Source organism: Telopea speciosissima, chromosome 10 (genome assembly GCF_018873765.1).
Source record: "Telopea speciosissima isolate NSW1024214 ecotype Mountain lineage chromosome 10, Tspe_v1, whole genome shotgun sequence".
In the NCBI taxonomy this organism is placed as follows: domain Eukaryota; kingdom Viridiplantae; phylum Streptophyta; class Magnoliopsida; order Proteales; family Proteaceae; genus Telopea; species Telopea speciosissima.
The window spans coordinates 41111637-41128184 of NC_057925.1; the positions used below are offsets into that span (position 1 = coordinate 41111637).

Consider the following 16548-nt stretch of genomic DNA (forward strand, 5'->3'; position numbering starts at 1 on the left):
CGGATCTACTGGCATCATGTGTAGCCCATATCTCAGTTGGATAGATCTTGGACATCCTTCCCTTGACTTTTATTTGTAACCTTTTGTTATACTTGTGGGACTAGTTTCCTAGACGGTTTTCCTTCATAAAATCTTTTCTTTCTTACCAAACAAAAAAAAGGTGGGCTAGCAATGGACCGGACTAGATTGTTTCCATCCTCTCACCTCTATAGGGAACTAGGGCATAGCCTATGGTGGTGTGGCTCATTGGACTTGATTCGTGTTTGATATCTTGGTTCAAATATGGGCTTCAAGTACAAAGTCCATTTAGATTTTGGCCTGACTTGGCTTGATTACCTAAGCCATCAGACTACCAAAGGCTATGCTAGCTCATGACATGTGTGAGTTCAGATCCTCTCTGCTCATATGTTCCCCGGAACGTACAATGTAGGGAATAATTTTCACCTCCGATTCGTTGCCCGCTCTAATTTCCTTTAATTCCTCACATAGGAGTGGAAATGGCCATCCTACCCCACCTTGGGCAGGGGGTAGGGTGGTCATTTTTGCTCCTATGTGAGGAATTGGAATGGGCAGCGAATTGACCGGAGGAGATAATGATTCCAATGTAGGTGCTAATAATTGTCCCTTTTATTTCCATAAATACTCCTCTCTTTACATAGCATCAAAATGCAACTTGCCTCATCCTTTTTGAAGGATATATAATAAAAGAGCCATGCCATCCATGAATGGACTGGATCTTAGGGACTCCTAACTTAAATTTCCATTAACATTGTGTTTTTGCTACTTCGAACACTCAAATCTAACAGTTGAAAATTACTTGGCATACCAAGAGATTGAGTTGGGCTTCTTTTTGAAGGATATATAATAAAAGAGCCATGCCATCCATGAATGGACTGGATCTTAGGGACTCCTACGCTAAATTTCCATTAACATTGTGTTTTTGCTACTTCGGACACTCAAATCTAACAGTTGAAAATTGCTTGACATACCAAGAGATTGAGTTGGGCTTCTTTTTGAAGGATATATAATAAAAAAGCCATGCCATCCATGAATGCACTGGATCTTAGGGACTCCTACGCTAAATTTCCATTAACATTGTGTTTTTGCTACTTCGGACACTCAAATCTAATAGTTGAAAATTGCTTGACATACCAAGAGATTGAGTTGGGCTTGATAGGGACTGAGTTGATGAATAACAGAATGGATCCAATACCATGTCAATTGTTCTAAATTTAATTTTTTTTTCCTAGAAAATCTCTCCCTAACTTTGGCCTTGCTTGTTTCATTCAAAATTTTTCCAAAATGAAATTTTCAATCTTTTTTTTTATTTCGTTTTCCCCCCATTTTAAGCTAAAACAAATAGTGGAAAAATCCTATTTTAAAGGAAAATTTTCTTTTTCCGTCTTTTTACGTGAAAACAAATGGAGTATGATGTCATGAAAACATTCTACAATAATATAAACAAGGGTGCTACAAAATGCAATAGACATAGATCATGATTGTGATCAGTAGAGAATAAGGGAATACTCTCATGGTCTTTGTTTGGAGAAGCAAGTTAAAAAGGTGAAATGCAAGTAAGCAAGCAAAGATTTGGGCTTCACAAGACCTAGATAGAATTAGCGAGTGTGCTTGGAAGCAATGCTTTTAGTGATCTATCCACTTAAGTATTAGTACAAATTGACTAGGATGCCTTAAGGCCAGTTTTGGTATGATTTCTATTCCAATTTCAGATTAATTTCATGAAATAGTCAACAAATAGATTTTTGATTAAAAAATTTGAAATTGTTTTGATTGTATCAATATGAAATATTTCAAGAATAAAAAAAATCCATTTGGTAGTTCAATATTTAAGAATAGATTCTATATATTTCTTTGGGAAGGGTGGTGGTGGTGGTGGCAATGGTGTTGGCGTTGAAGTGGTGGCAATGGCGATGGTGGTGGTGGTGGTGGTAGCGGCGGTGGGGTGGTGGTGGTAGCGGCGGTGGGGTGGTGGTGAGACCATTAGGAGAAGAAGAAGGGTGGTGTTTTAATTTTAACATGAAATCGCTACTTTGCCTATCAGCCTATCAAATTAACCATGTGCTCATTCAGAATTTCTATTTCATTTGATTTCTATTTTACCAAAAAAAAGATGCAAAAATCAAACCAAACAATTTCTGAAATAGAAATCACCCCCTGAAATTGAAATAGAAATCATACCAAATCAGGCTTAATCTTTCGTTCCTCTATTCATTTTAATCGGAGGTAAGAGAGCAATCAATAAGCATAACAAATATTGCAAAAGAGATATTAGAGTGTGAACTCAACTTTTCCACCCTTGGTCTGGGATGTACTCTGGGATGTTCTAAGTCTGGGATGTACTCTGCGAAATCTGGTTAACATTTCCTGTGCAATCAAAGAGACCTACATGAGCAAGCTATTGCTCCTCCTCTCCCTCTGTCCAGTACCATTCCGCAGGTGCCAAAGACGGTTTAGAGAAAGATTTGGTCCTACAATACCATGCCCAAGATTCAAAATTTCTTATGGAGGGCCTGCAATAACGGGTTAGCGTCAGGGGAAGCTTTGCTGCGGAGACGAGCTCCCATTGATCCTTCTTGCCCGCGTTGTGGCATACCATCTGAGTCTATCGACCATATCTTGTTGGATTGTCCCTTCGCTCGAGCCATCTGGTTTGGATCTCCCCTCTCCTACATTCCCTCAAGGCCTTCCCCATCCTTGATCTCTTTTATCAATCATTGGGGGGAGTTCGACAGAAACGGGAAACAGGCTTTCAAGGAAGTTACTTGTAGGATCTCCTTCTTGTGCTGGAGCATCTGGTGCGCTCGTAATCAGTTTATTTTTAGTGGCTCTCGGTCTTCTCCTCAAGAGGTTCTTACACAGGCCGAGAATCTTTCCTTGGAATTTTTAATGGCTACCAATGCCACGAAGCTCCATCCTTGGCCTGCGGATTCTGTTTCTACTCCTCCTCCTAGACAGGGAGTGTGGTCCCCTCCTTCTCCTCCTTTCTTCAAGCTCAATACAGATGCAGGTTCGAAGGAAGGAAAGCAAGGCATTGGGTTTGTAGTGCGTTCTCATCGGCAAAGGATCATATCGGCAGTGTCCAAACCTACCTCCTTCTCCTCGGTTCTCCAAGGGGAAGCTATTGAGGTCCGGGAGGGTCTTCTTTATTGCTTTGCGGAGTGCATTGATCAGGTTCTTGTGGAGTCAAACTCTAAAGAGCTAATCTCCTACCTCACCGATGCTGCAAGGTCCCCTCCCATCGAGTTAATCAATATCATGCAAGACATCCGTACTTTGGTCGGCTGTTTTAATGCTTGTATTTTTCAACATGTTTCAAGAGAGATTAACAGCGTGGTTGACTCTCTTGCTAGGAAACCCCTGTCTCTAGCGTGTGAGACAGTTTGGCTGCCTTCCACTCCTTGGATTTCGGACTTATGTAATTCGGACTCCTTGCGTTGGACACGCTTCAATAAATAAGCTTATTTCCTACCAAAAAAAAAAACTTTTCCACCCCAAAGCCAAGGGAAAAGAAAAATTAAAACCCCTAAACTACACAAAATAGTGCCCCAGTGAAGTAAGATCTGTCTGGCCATGTTAATTCTAAATACAAGTTCTTGCGGATATTTCTTTATAGGATTAGACTACATTGATTTGGCTAGGTCTAAACTTGCATAACTTTTGAACCCACCCTCATATACTTATTGCAATTTACAACTATAATACTCCTCATCCACACTAAAGCATCTACCAAAAAAGAAGTGTGGCTCCGCTGCACGTATGCTCAACGACAAATCTGTGTCATTTTTGTTTTCAAAAATACCCCTTTTGTCCCTAAGAGGTACTAGCTGGGACATGCGTCCGCCACTAAACATACGTACAATGGTACCATTGGTGATTTGACCTTGTAATTAGACTCATGTGTCATCATAAGCTCCCCTCACCCCTTCCTAATCAAATCAGATGGGATTTATGGTAGTGATGAAGGGATTCCTCCTTCGTGTATCTTGTTCCTAAAACTTAAGCAGCTTCTTTTTATTAGTTTGAAGGGTTCATATTCTCTGTGCCACAGCGCAGGCTGTGCCCAGACACATGGGCCTGCCACTCAAGAGGGCAGGGATGTTATTGTATCCACCCCCATGTGTCTGGGCACAGCCTGCAGCCCCGGCACAGAGAACAATCTCCCTAGTTTGAATTAAATACCTGAAACCAAGAACTAGCAATCTAGCATGCATGATCCTACCTTTGCTGCCTCATAACCTCATAGTCATTGCAACTCATCATTTAATCATACAAGTTTCAAAACATTATAAAAGAAAGAAAAAAAAAAAAAAAAAAAACTGAAAATCAATGTCTTGACAGCATAAGAGTTTTAGGCTTGAGAATCTCTTTGAAGAGAAAACATAAGCTCTTGGCTTTGACTCAAAAAACACAAAAAAAGGAAGAATAAGAAGAAAAGGACTTCACTAGAAAAAAGCTTAGGTTAAATATCTTCTCCATCTTTTTCATTAACCAATAATGTTTATGCCGAATAGTCTAATACCTTTGTTAACTATCTCCTCTCTTCTAATCATGCCTTGTTCCAGACCATGCTGCAACTCTAGATAATTGCTACTTCCTCCTCCATGTCCATCATTTGTGTTCTTGGACTTTGTCTCAATCATAAAGTATGTGTGAAGCTCTCCAGAGTGAATGTTTCTATAATCACAAGAATAAAAAGTGATGATATCGTTAGCCTTCAAGTCCTTGACTTTCACAAATCTATTCCAGCCTTTAGTAAAGACATAACTTTGGCTACTTTTCCAATAACAGTAACGGAAGCTCCATGGCTTATTCTGGTTATCGAAAAATGTTAAATACAGATGATTATCATCTCGGTGCTCTTCTGTTCCAATTACTTCAACATGAGTTTCAGGGAAGTATGCAATTGCTTGTTTCTTTGGAATTACAAGCCTATTAAGCTTTCCAACATCACTTGGTGTTAATTCCTTCTGAAATAGTTCATGATACAGGATACCCTGTTCGTTTCTCTGGCTCCTTCGATTAGTCCCTGTAGTGATGTTGTAGTTGTTTCCAATATATTGGGTCATCATGAAATCCATAAACTTTGATTGGTAAGACCCATCTTTGATCATACCCAGAATTGCTTCATTGGTGTGGAGATTTTGAAAGTTAGGTTCTTGAACTGTGATGGCATTCCATGGCAAATTACGATGAGAATCATCTTTACGGAGTATGATAGCTGCACTATCATAAGCCATTGCAGCTTCATTCTCAGTTTTAAAAGTGCCAAGCCAGATTCTTTGGTGATTGGCATAAATTTGTGCTCCCCAATGACCATTCTGTTGCATCACTACCCCTTTGAATCTTGGGTAGGAAGATGATGATGGATTTTCATTTCTTTGACGCGTCCTTCTTGCCAGAGATGGCGGGTTTGTAGTGCTATTTGAATCAGACCGTTCTCCAATGTTATTAACATTGGTAATTCTCAGCCCGTTTGATATAGTACTTATCATCTCCTCCATGTTACTGTCAATTCTGCGAAACCAAAGAAAACAAAACAAAAAACATAGATGTGTGAAGCTTTCGCTAAGCTAAGCTAGTGGCACACACCAATCACAGTGCAGAACATAAGAAGGCAAGGGAATCTTTTCCCAAGTGGGAGAAGAGAAGAAGACACATGTTGGGCACCCTCGCAACACGACCAAATCAATTAATGCATGAGAGAAATAGTTCTGTATTCTCATAATTACATATATAGATCATCAATCATCAACAAGTTTAAAGGAGAAAACGAAGTAAAATAAAGCAAAAAACAAAAAATAAGTAACAAATCACAGGGGAAATCAAGTCATTGGTTCAAGAATGAATTGTGAACAGTCAAAGCATAGCAATAGAAAATTAAAAAGAAGTGATTTAAAGAACTAAATTGCAGTGTTTAATGAAGTTGAAGAAGAGAAGAATGGTACATACCGAGAGAGAAACAACCACAGGAATGGAGGAGAATTGAAACAACTTTGAATCCGCAGAAGCAATTAACACTTGCTTATAAAATATATTTGATTTCATATTAATGGAAACTAAAGATACGAAATAAAAGAGGGTAGTGATTTTGAGGTGGTTTGTTGCCTCTAAAAATGGAAGTTTTACTTGTCTTCCACAGATTATTTATTGGAAAAAAAAGTAAATCTCACTATACTTTGCAATCAAATCTTTGATATGAAAAATAAAATCATGATTACATCAAAAATAATAATAATTAATTTTAGGTTTGTTACAAAATTATGATTACAAATTTTCTTTTCTTTCCAAAAATAATTTCCCTCCCCTTCTCTTTTACTTGCAACCAAAGGGCGCAGAGGTGCCTTTTCATATGGAGAAGAGAGAGATAGACTCATGGGAGTGCTGGCATAGGCCACACTCCCGGACAGAGAACTTTCTCCCTTCTTTTTATTAGTTTGAATTGAATAGCATTCATGGTTCTACCTTTGCTGAATCATAACCTTATAGTCATTGCAACTCTTCATTTAATCATATAGGTTTCAAAAACATGATTGGAAGTTACTTAAGATGCCCCAAACAAATATGATTTTCACAAAAAATAAAAATAAAAATAAAAAAACTAAAGATCAATGTCTTGACAGCATAAGCGTTTTAGACTTGAGAATCTCTTTGAAGAGAAAACAGAGTTAAGCTTTTGGCTTTAACTCAAAGAAGAAGAAGAAGAAGAAGAAGAAGGAAAGGAGTTCACCATCTTTTTCATTAACCAATAATGTTCACGCCGAATAGTCTCATACCTTTGTTAAGCGTCTGCTCCATGAAACCTTGGGGATTAATCGCTTCCTCTGTATTTTTTGACTCTGCCTGAATCATGTAGAATGTGTGATTTCTAAATTCACAGGAATAAAAGGTGATGATATCGTTAGCCTTCAAGTTTCTGTCTTTCACAAATCTATTCCAACCTTTCGTAAAGACATAACTTTGACTACTTTTCCAATAACAGTAACGAAAGCTCCATGGCTTATACTGGTTATCGAAAAATGTTAAATACAGATGATGATCTTCTCGGCGCTCTTCTGTTCCAATTACTTCAAGATGAGTTTCAGGGAAGTATGCAATTGCTTGTTTCTTTGGAATTACAAGCCTATTAAGCTTTCCAACATCACTTGGTGTTAATTCCTTCTGAAATAGTTCATGGTACAGGATACCCTGTTCATCTCTCTGGCGCCTTTGATTGGTTCCTGTGATGTTGTAGTTGTTTCCAATATTCCAACAATGGGTCATTATGAAATCCATAAACGTTGATTGGCAAGACCCATCTTTGATCATACCCAGAATTGCTTCAGTGGTGTGAAGATCTTGAAATTTAGGTTCCTGAATTGTGATGGCACTCCATGGCAAATTACGATGAGAATCGCCTTTACGGAGTATGATTGCTGCACTATCATAAGCCATTGCAGCTTCATTCTCAGTTTTAAAAGTGCCAAGCCAGATTCTTTGGTGGTGGCATATATTTGTGCTCCCCAATGACCATTCTGCTGCATCACTACCCCTTTGAATCTTGGGCTGGAAGACGACGATGATGGATTTTCGTTTCTTTGACGCTTCCTTCTTTCCGGACACGGCGGGTTTGTAGTGCTATTTGAATCAGACCGTTCTCCAATATTATTAACATTGGTAATTCTCAGCCCGTTTGAAATAGTACTTATCATCTCCTCCTCCATATTACTATCAATTCTACAAAACCAAAGAAGACAAAACAAAAAAGCATAGATGTGTGAAGCATTCGCTAAGCTAGTGGCATACACTAATCACAGTGCAGAACATAAGATGGCAAGGGAGTCTTTTTCCAAGTGGGAGGAGAGAAGAAGACACAAGCCAGAAACACCGAAATTTATCTCCTCCAGTTCCCTGCACGGCCCAATTCCCCAGTCCCTCTAATAAGGGAGGTGGACACCACCTGGGCAGAGTGTTGGGGCAGGGGTAGTGTGGTCATTGCCCATTGCCCCCCCCCCCTCTTTGTCTAGATAGAAGTGTGAAGGTTGTACAACATTAATGGATGTTAATAAACTGACACAAACGACCAAATATATACAAAGCCAATTGATACTAAGGGCATCTTTGGTATAGTTATTATTTTTTATTTTTGGTTTTAAAAACGTTTTTGATTGCGTTTGGTATCGTTTTTGGAGCTTGTTTCTATTTAAAAAAGATTGAAAAAAACCAAAAACTAAAAATAGATGGAAAGCCATTTATGGTTTTTGGTTGAAAACTGTTTTCCGCTATTTGTGCGAACACTTTAATGAGCATGTGCTCATATATCTCAAAATTAAAGGTTAAAATAGTAAATTGCTTTTGTTTTAAAAAAAAGGCAAGTCTTTGACCCTTCTCCTTCTTCTTCATCTATCAAAAGAGAGAATGGGGAGACCATGATCCACAGCTAATGCCGCATTGCCGCCACCGCCGGTGCCAGTAGCACCACCACCGGTCGTTGGCTTCTTCTCCTTCTCCTAGTGTTTCTCCATCCTTCTTCCCGTCTCAGGTACACTTTCTATTTCCCCTTTCTTCTATTCTCTCCTTGCTTCTTATCATTATTCTGTTCTTCATCTCCTTCTAACTTCTAGTTTCTATCCCTTTTATTTTCTATACCCTGTTCTAATGGTACCTGCAGCCCAGTTCACAATCGCTCCACTTAGCTGAAAAGCATCTCAAGTCCTCAAAGGGAGCTACTCTTCGTGTGTCTCTGTGTGTGTGTGTGTGTGTGTGTGTGGGATTAGGGAAGCATGTGACCTCCGAGGGGTAGAGGGAGTGGTTTTAGGGGGGTAGAGATGGTGGTTTTGGAGGGGGTAGAGTCGGTGGTCGCGGTAGTAGCAGAGGTGAAAGTTTTGGTGGCTGTGGCAGTGGTGGATTTTGCGACGCAGGACCTCCTGCGGAAGTTACAGAGGTTGGTTCCTTTCATCACGCATGTGAAGGTGACGCTGTAACCAAGCTCATCAATGAGAAAATGCCATACTTCAATGCACCTATCTATCTGCAGAACAAGACCCAGATTGGGAAGGTTGATAAAATATTTCGTCCCATCAATGAATCTTTATTTTCTATTAAGATGATGGAAGGCATCGTGGCAACTTCATATTCATTGGGTGACAAGTTTTACATTGACCCGGGGAAGCTTTTGCCCTTTTCAAGATTTCTCCCACAGCCAAAGGGACAGGTACAAGCTGGTGGAAGAGGAGGAGATCGTGGAGGCAGAGGTGGCTCTTTTACAGGTGGTGGGCGAGGTGGTGGTTTTCGTGGAAGGGGGTGCTCCAAGGGGAGGCAGGGGTTGTCCTTTTAGAGGTGGTGGCAATGGTGGTGGTTTTAGGGGCCGAGGGAGGTCATAGAACAAATGCATATCTTTTTTCACCTGTCATTCCAAAGTGTGTATCTGGGCGATGGAATGCAACAGAGAATATTGTGTTTTGAGGAGCAATGATCAGTGGTTGATAAAAATGGAGTAGTCTTTATTACTTGCTGCAAAAAAAAAATAAAAAAAATTGGTACCTACAGTCCAACAATCTTTGGATTGAAATCTATGGATCCTTCTCGGTTCTCTTTGAAATTTGGAACAGAGGTCATACATCTAAGAGAAACTATAATCCATTAAGGGAAAAACTGTTTGTAACTGTGGTGGTTACAACAAATTCTTGTAACCGTTATTTTTTTCTTTTTTTACCCCTGCTTTTATATAACAACTCAATATTAAATTTGTATTTTTGTGTAATTATCTCCTTCCTCTCCCTATACCCTATCTCTCCAACTCCGGCTCACCCTCCCACTCGCCGTCTGCCTCTCTCCGCCCCCTACATTTCACTCCCCTGACTCCGTCCCTTCCCAGCACCCTCTCTCTCCCTTTCCCATCCCTGCACTCAACCCACCTCTGTCCTCCGCCCTACCCTCCCTGTTGCATCAAGAAATCATCGATCGGTCCTGCGAGTGCCGTCACCTGCAAGTGGACCAAGGGGTCACTAGAGAGAACCGGTGTGGTTCCGGCCTAGGGCTCTCCGATGCCAAAGTTAGATCTCCTGAGTAAACAGATGAATAGTGATTATTCAATATGAACTTAGATGTCCCCTCTAAGGGTGGTGTACCTTGCCTTTTATAGTAGTGTATGGCGGTGTGGAGAGTCCCAGTTTGATGGCGAGTGTGTCGTTGAGTGGATAGAGGCCCTGGGTAATAGGGCTCTATCCTGATTGGCCATCTCCCCTCGGGAGGGAGTATCCTGATGGTATCAAGATCCTTAGCGGATAGATACCCGTGTGCGGTGATAACGTCTTTGGTGCTTGAATCTGTTTGGGTGACGTGACTTCTAAGTGGTGGCCTAGAATCCTGTAGTGACACGATTGGGTCATAGACGAGCGGCCTCGGTGTCCATGTACATCACGTCTGATCCACAATGTCGTGCCTGGGTGCAAGCCGCCCCTGGGTGAGAGGCCGCGCCTGGGTGAGGCCGCGCTTGGGTGCAGGCTGCCCATGGGTGTGGCAGCGCCTGGGTGAGGCTGCGCCTTGGTGCAGGCCGTGCCTGGGTGAGGCCGCGCTTGGGTGCTGGCCGCGCCCGGGTGGGACCCCCGGTTGGTTCTCCTTGGTTCGGGTCACTTTATGACATGTGGCAGCTGCTGATTGGTTCGGTGAATCTTGGATGTATCATTTGCCCCCTACTCTCTTGAGATAGGATGTCCAAGAGAGTAGATGTCTTTATATAGTGAGGGGTCCACTGCGAATGAACTTTCTTTATGGGGCTTGTCTGTAAATCTGTTAGTGAGGTAGGAGAGGTTGGGGGTTCAAACCTTTCCTCCTACACTTTTCATTCTTTTGTTTTTTGTAGATATATGTCCCTCTTCTTCACTTTCTCTTTTTTCACTTCTCATTTCTCTTTCTTACTTTTTGTCTCCCACTTTGCTCTTCTTGAATTTCTCCTTTGCATTGCATTTTTGTCTTTAGTCCTCTTTTTGGTGCCATCCATGTGCTTGTCCTTGGGTCACCTAGACTAGTATCCATTTTTTTTGGTTTTGGGTCCTTGTGTTTGCCTTGTTCTCACTTGGTGCCTTGTTTACTTGGAGGGCTCGAGTGGTGCTTGGCTTGAGTGCCTTGCATTTGGTGGTCTCTGTCACTTGATCATGCCCATGGTGTGGTTGCGTCATCGTGTGTCTGCTCCCCCGTGCGATCGCCTTCCCCCTAAGGTAAGTTCGACCCCTTCACTTTCTTTTTCTTTTTTGTTTTTTTTTTTATGCAGGGCCGTACCTAGGTGAGGCCGCGCCTGCGGGTGTGGCCTCGCCTATGGGTGTGAAGCTGCGCCTGCGGGCGTGAGGCCGCGCCTGGGGTGGCCGCGCCTGCGGGTGTGAGGCCGCGCCTAGGGTGGTCGCGCTTGGGGTGGCCGCGCCTGGGGTGGCCGCGCCTATGGGTATGAGGCCGCGCCTGCGTGGCCGTGCCTGTGGGTGTGGCCGCACCTGCGGGTGTGAGGCCGCGCCTGGGGGCTTGGGGCCGCGTCTGGGGTGGCCATGCTTGCGGGTGTGAGGCCGCACTTGGGGTGGCCGCGCCCGTGGGTGCGATGGACCCTCATGCTTCTCTACTCTTCTTCTTCTTATCTGTGATGGATCTACTGTTTATACTTTGCAGGTGGCCTTCATTTCATTTTTCTTGCTAGATTCTTGTTTGGGAGATCGCTTTCTTGAGTAAGTAGTCTATTCTTCTCTTGTCGTTCATGTCGTCTCCTAATGCCCTTGGCCCTGCTTCAGTCGGGGTTGGATCTTCAGAGGAGCATTCCCCAGGATCGCCTTCTTCTGTGTGTACTCCATCTTCTATACCTTCCCCTAGTGCTATTGATGGGGGTGTGGGACCTTCTAGTGTCTCTGGTCCCGGTAAGGATCGTAGGCCTTCTGGGGCGGCATCCTCAGTCGTCGGTCCTACTGATATGTTGGGTCATGTTGCTAGTATCTTGTCCCCTTCTGACTTGGTCTCCCTCCGTGAGGAGTTCCATATTCCCGCTGAGGTCGTGTTACGTATTCCCGAACCTGGCGAGTATGTCACGCCCCTATTCCAGACAAGGAATATAATATCATATAAAGGGTGACTAGGACGACGCGTGTCATCCTACTAAACCGCCCGGATCACTGACACAGTGTCCCAACGCACAGTCATAACCAATATTAACACAATATAATATTAGAATGCAGAAAAAGAGGAATATTACATTCCAAGGATCAGTAGTATTGCGGAAGCGTATAAATCGAATAGTTACAAGATGTTCAAAGGCTAGATGATAAATACAGTAATTAGTTACATTTCCAATGACCATCTAATAACTTTCAAAAATGGTATAACAGTAAGTATTTCAACATAGGCCTTAGCCTCAAAAGTAAATCAAAAAGGGATCGAGTCCCGAATATCCTCACGGCCCGTAGGCACAATCATCGCAAGGACACCCGTCGCCATGTTCCTCAAACACGGCCTCCGGTTCCTCCTCACCAATCTCATCGTACCCCGAGGGCTGCACTCCAAGTCCCGCGAGATATCCGTCACCTGCATCATAATCTAAAAAGTGTGCGCACGAGGGGGTTAGCTCCACTGAGCCAGTGAGGGGATGGGGATGCACAAACACGCAATTCACATAGTCCAATGATGCATGCACATGTTAAGTCCATTTTTCCACCTAACAAACAACTAAGTCAATGGCATATGCTACTGTGACAACTCGGGAGACACTGTGGGTCACTTAACTTATCGCCACAATGAAACCTCAATTGTCACGTGGGACCTACGCCGATCGAAGCCTCCAAGACCACTCGTGGCAGACCCTCGATAACCAATACTACCATGATGGCCTCTCCCACCTCCACGAATCCGGTATCGATTACCCAACACCTAAACCCCCCTGTTGGTAAGGGTCGTAGCATAAGGGTGTGAAATCCTAGCCACAATATACTACATGCAAGTCCTATCGTCCCGAGAGGTAATCCGGGCGCATCAACTTTTCATCTGGTTTAGTGCCCGGTTACCAGCACGGCACGGCGCATACAGTTCAACATGACATTCAACATAATTTCTTCATAAATGTATATAGTGTTCGGGGTTCCGGCACCGAGACCCATCAAGGTACAACATTACCGATCAACATTATAACAATTGTATATAAGAGTATGCAATATGCGCAAACATGCTTATTAATTATAATGATTACATAATATATAATGCAATAATAATAACAGACCCAAACGACCAAACCCACTCACAACGTATACGCCAAGCACCACGATTATCAGTTGTCGCCTCGATCAAGCAATAAGCCACAAAAATGAATATATTAACCTATACAAAGAGTGAAATAAGGTTAAACGAGCGAAGGGAAAGGATTCCCAAAAGGTCTCCCATAATCACTTAGTATAAGGTTTCAGAAACAAAGTGGTTGCAGGAGTGGTTTCATGCCCAAATTCTGCAACCACATGTAAATCCTAGGAAACCGGGGGTTCGGGACAGTTTTAGTCAAGGTCGGATGCAGATGTGGTTTCAGAAAACTGAAACCGAGTGTAAATCCGAGCTTCACAGGGGCTCAGGACAATTTTAGTCAAGGTTGGATGCAGATGTGGTTTCAGAAAATTGAAACCGAGTGTAAATCGAGCTTCACAGGGGCCTTCTCGGGAAGGTAATTTCAGGGTGGTTTCTTGCAGGTCTGAAACCACATGTAAACCCTCACACCTTCAGGTCCAAAATCCGAAGGATTCCCCTCCAAGGACCCCATTTTCAAGTGGTTTTAAAGCACAAGAACTTCTAGGAAACTCCATCCTAAGCTCATTAGGGTCCAACCTTAAATCTCTCAAATGGCAATGAGAACCCTTACATTAGAGCTCATAATGGAGTGAAATAACTCCACCATAGCTTGGGCTTTAATGCTCCATCGACTCCCTAGGTTCCAAGAGAGATCTAGGTCAATCTCTCCCATTACCCAACCCCTTTTAAAATCCAAAATAGAAGAAGGAAGAAGCTTCAATAGCTTACCTACCCCCAAGATGAGAGAGCTCTACGATTTATGGCCCAAGAGATGGGGTCTCCACCTTCCTCCAAGCCTCTTCACCTTCCTCTTCCTCTTTCTCTCCTCTTTCTCTCCTCTTTCTCTCCTCCACGATTTAGGGTAGAAGAGAATGATGAAGGAGAAGTAATGTTCTCTCTCTCCCTCATGGACTCATTTATAATAAATGGGTATTTGGGTACCTCTAGACAAATGGGTCATGAGGCCTAATGGGTCAACCCATTAGTCCTATGTGGGTAAGTGGATGGAATAACCCATCATTGGGTCAATAGGTTAAATGGGCCTGCCCACAACCTTAATTAGGGAAAAACCCATTCTTAGATGGGTTCATAAGAGATGGGTATAAGTCCCCAATGTACTTCCTAAAGGTACGTGGGACCCGAACTTAAATTATTCCCTTCTCTCATGAAATAGCTCAAGCGGTTCAAGCCCGGACCCGCACTTCGAGGTTACCAAGGGAAGAATAATTAATAAGACTTGAGGCTAGAACTTACTTTTCCCCTGTCATGGTTTATCACCCATGACCCGAACAGCCTTCGCCACGGCAATGCTAAGCTCATCACCGAACGAATTATCCAAGCGAGGTGACGGTCCAGGATGCTCTCTCCGAACTCCTCGCTTCCGGGCTGGTACTTGGAGGGTAGTCGACGAAGTCGCCGTCAACGAACTTTCCCCATCGGCGGTTGAGGAATCTTTCCTCCACAGGCAAACCCGTCTTGTGGTCAACGATTTTGTAGCTAGGTTTGACCATCATGGAGAACAGGTCACCAGCATACATGGCAGCGGTATCTACACGTCACGAGAAGAAATGATATTTAATTATATCCCGGGGTACGGGTATAACATCCCCCCCACCTTATAAGAAATTTCATCCCCGAAATTTGACGTACCTTGTAGATAGGCAAGAAAAGGGTATTTCGCCCGCATCTCTACCTCTGCCTCCCAAGAAGCTTCCTCTTCCGGATGGTTGCACCATTTTATCTTCACATAATGAATGGGCCGGTTGCGAAGATGAACAACCTTGCTGTCCAAAATCTTTTTAGGCAGCTCTTTATAGGACATGTCGGCCGCAAGTTCTGGTGGTTCATGCGTCAATACATGGCTTGGATCATGGACATACTTCCTCAACATGGACACATGGAAGACGTCGTGCACACCTTCTAAAGATGGAGGGAGTGCTAACCGATATGCCACCGGTCCAATCCGTGCAAGGATCTCAAAAGGCCCTATAAATCTCAGACTCAGCTTGCCCTTCTTGCTGAAACGCATCACCCCTTTGGAGGGTGATACCTTAAGGAACACTTTATCGCCGATAGTGAACTCAAGGTCTTTCCGCCTCAAGTCTGCATAACCCTTCTGCCTGGACTGAGCCGCCTTGATCCGCTCACGAATCAAGTCCACCTTCTCGCATGTTGCCTGAATCAACTCAGGTCCAAGAGTACGCCGTTCACCTACTTCGTCCCAATATAACGGTGTCCGACACTTCTTCCCATACTGAGCCTCAAACGGTGCCATGCCTATAGTAGCCTGGTAACTGTTATTGTAAGAAAACTCAATAAGTGAGAGATGCTCGTCCCAGCTGCCCTGCATATCAATGGCACAAGCTCGGAGCATATCTTCCAATGTCTGAATAGTCCTCTCCGACTGTCCGTCGGTTTGAGGGTGGAAGGCTGTACTAAAACTCAACAGTGTACCCATTGCCTTCTGAAAACCCCCCCAGAACTTAGATGTAAATCTGGGATCCCGATCGGAGATGATGCTGACAGGAACTCCGCGTAGACGAACTACATTATCAATGTACAAGCGAGCCAGCTTGTCCATCGAATAGGTAATCTTCATGGGGATGAAGTGAGCCGTCTTTGTCAATCTGTCAATGACAACCCATATGGTATCGACACCTCTAGGCGTGCGGGGCAACCCGGTGACAAAATCCATGGTAACATGCTCCCACTTCCACTCTGGAACAGGCAATGACTGTAAGAGGCCATGAAGTCATTTGTCTGTCCGCCTTCACCTGCTGACAAGTAAGACATTTTGCCACATACTCAGCCACATCCCTCTTCATTCCACTCCACCAGTAATATTCCTTCAGATCTCTATACATCTTCGTACTACCTGGATGAATAGAATAGGGAGAGTCATGGGCCTCAGGTAACACTTCCTTCCTCAACTGAGGGTTACTAGGAACACATAGCCGTTGTCTGAACATGAGAACACCACTCTCTGTTAAAGTAAAATCCAGTTCCCGCTGCGTGTCCCCCTTGATAGCCTCAATAACCTTTTGAATCTCCTCATCAGAAGCCTGGGCTGATTGAATTCGCCCTACCAGTGTGGATTGTACTGATAAAGCTGATAGAGATAAGGTAACACCATCAACCAGTAATTCCAGGGCCATCCTTCTAGCTTCGTCAATGAGTTTCTCACTGACTGCTAGTGATGCCAGTGACAAGGACTGAGATTTCCGGCTCAGCGCATCCGCTACTACATTT

The 16548-nt window shown here is 43.3% G+C and overlaps 1 protein-coding gene and 2 pseudogenes across 1 annotated transcript; 1 reads left to right on the plus strand and 2 right to left on the minus strand.

The window, feature by feature from the left end:
- Window positions 1-4505: 4505 nt before the first annotated feature.
- On the minus strand, window positions 4506-5522 carry LOC122643570 (AP2/ERF and B3 domain-containing transcription factor At1g50680-like). Its single transcript, XM_043837184.1, has one exon. It carries the CDS (start codon window positions 5520-5522, stop codon window positions 4506-4508), a length of 1017 nt encoding a protein of 338 aa, XP_043693119.1.
- Window positions 5523-6759: 1237 nt separating this feature from the next.
- Window positions 6760-7721, minus strand: LOC122643571 (annotated as a pseudogene).
- A 1059-nt stretch (window positions 7722-8780) lies between these two features.
- LOC122641695 lies at window positions 8781-9517 on the plus strand (annotated as a pseudogene).
- Window positions 9518-16548: the final 7031 nt, after the last annotated feature.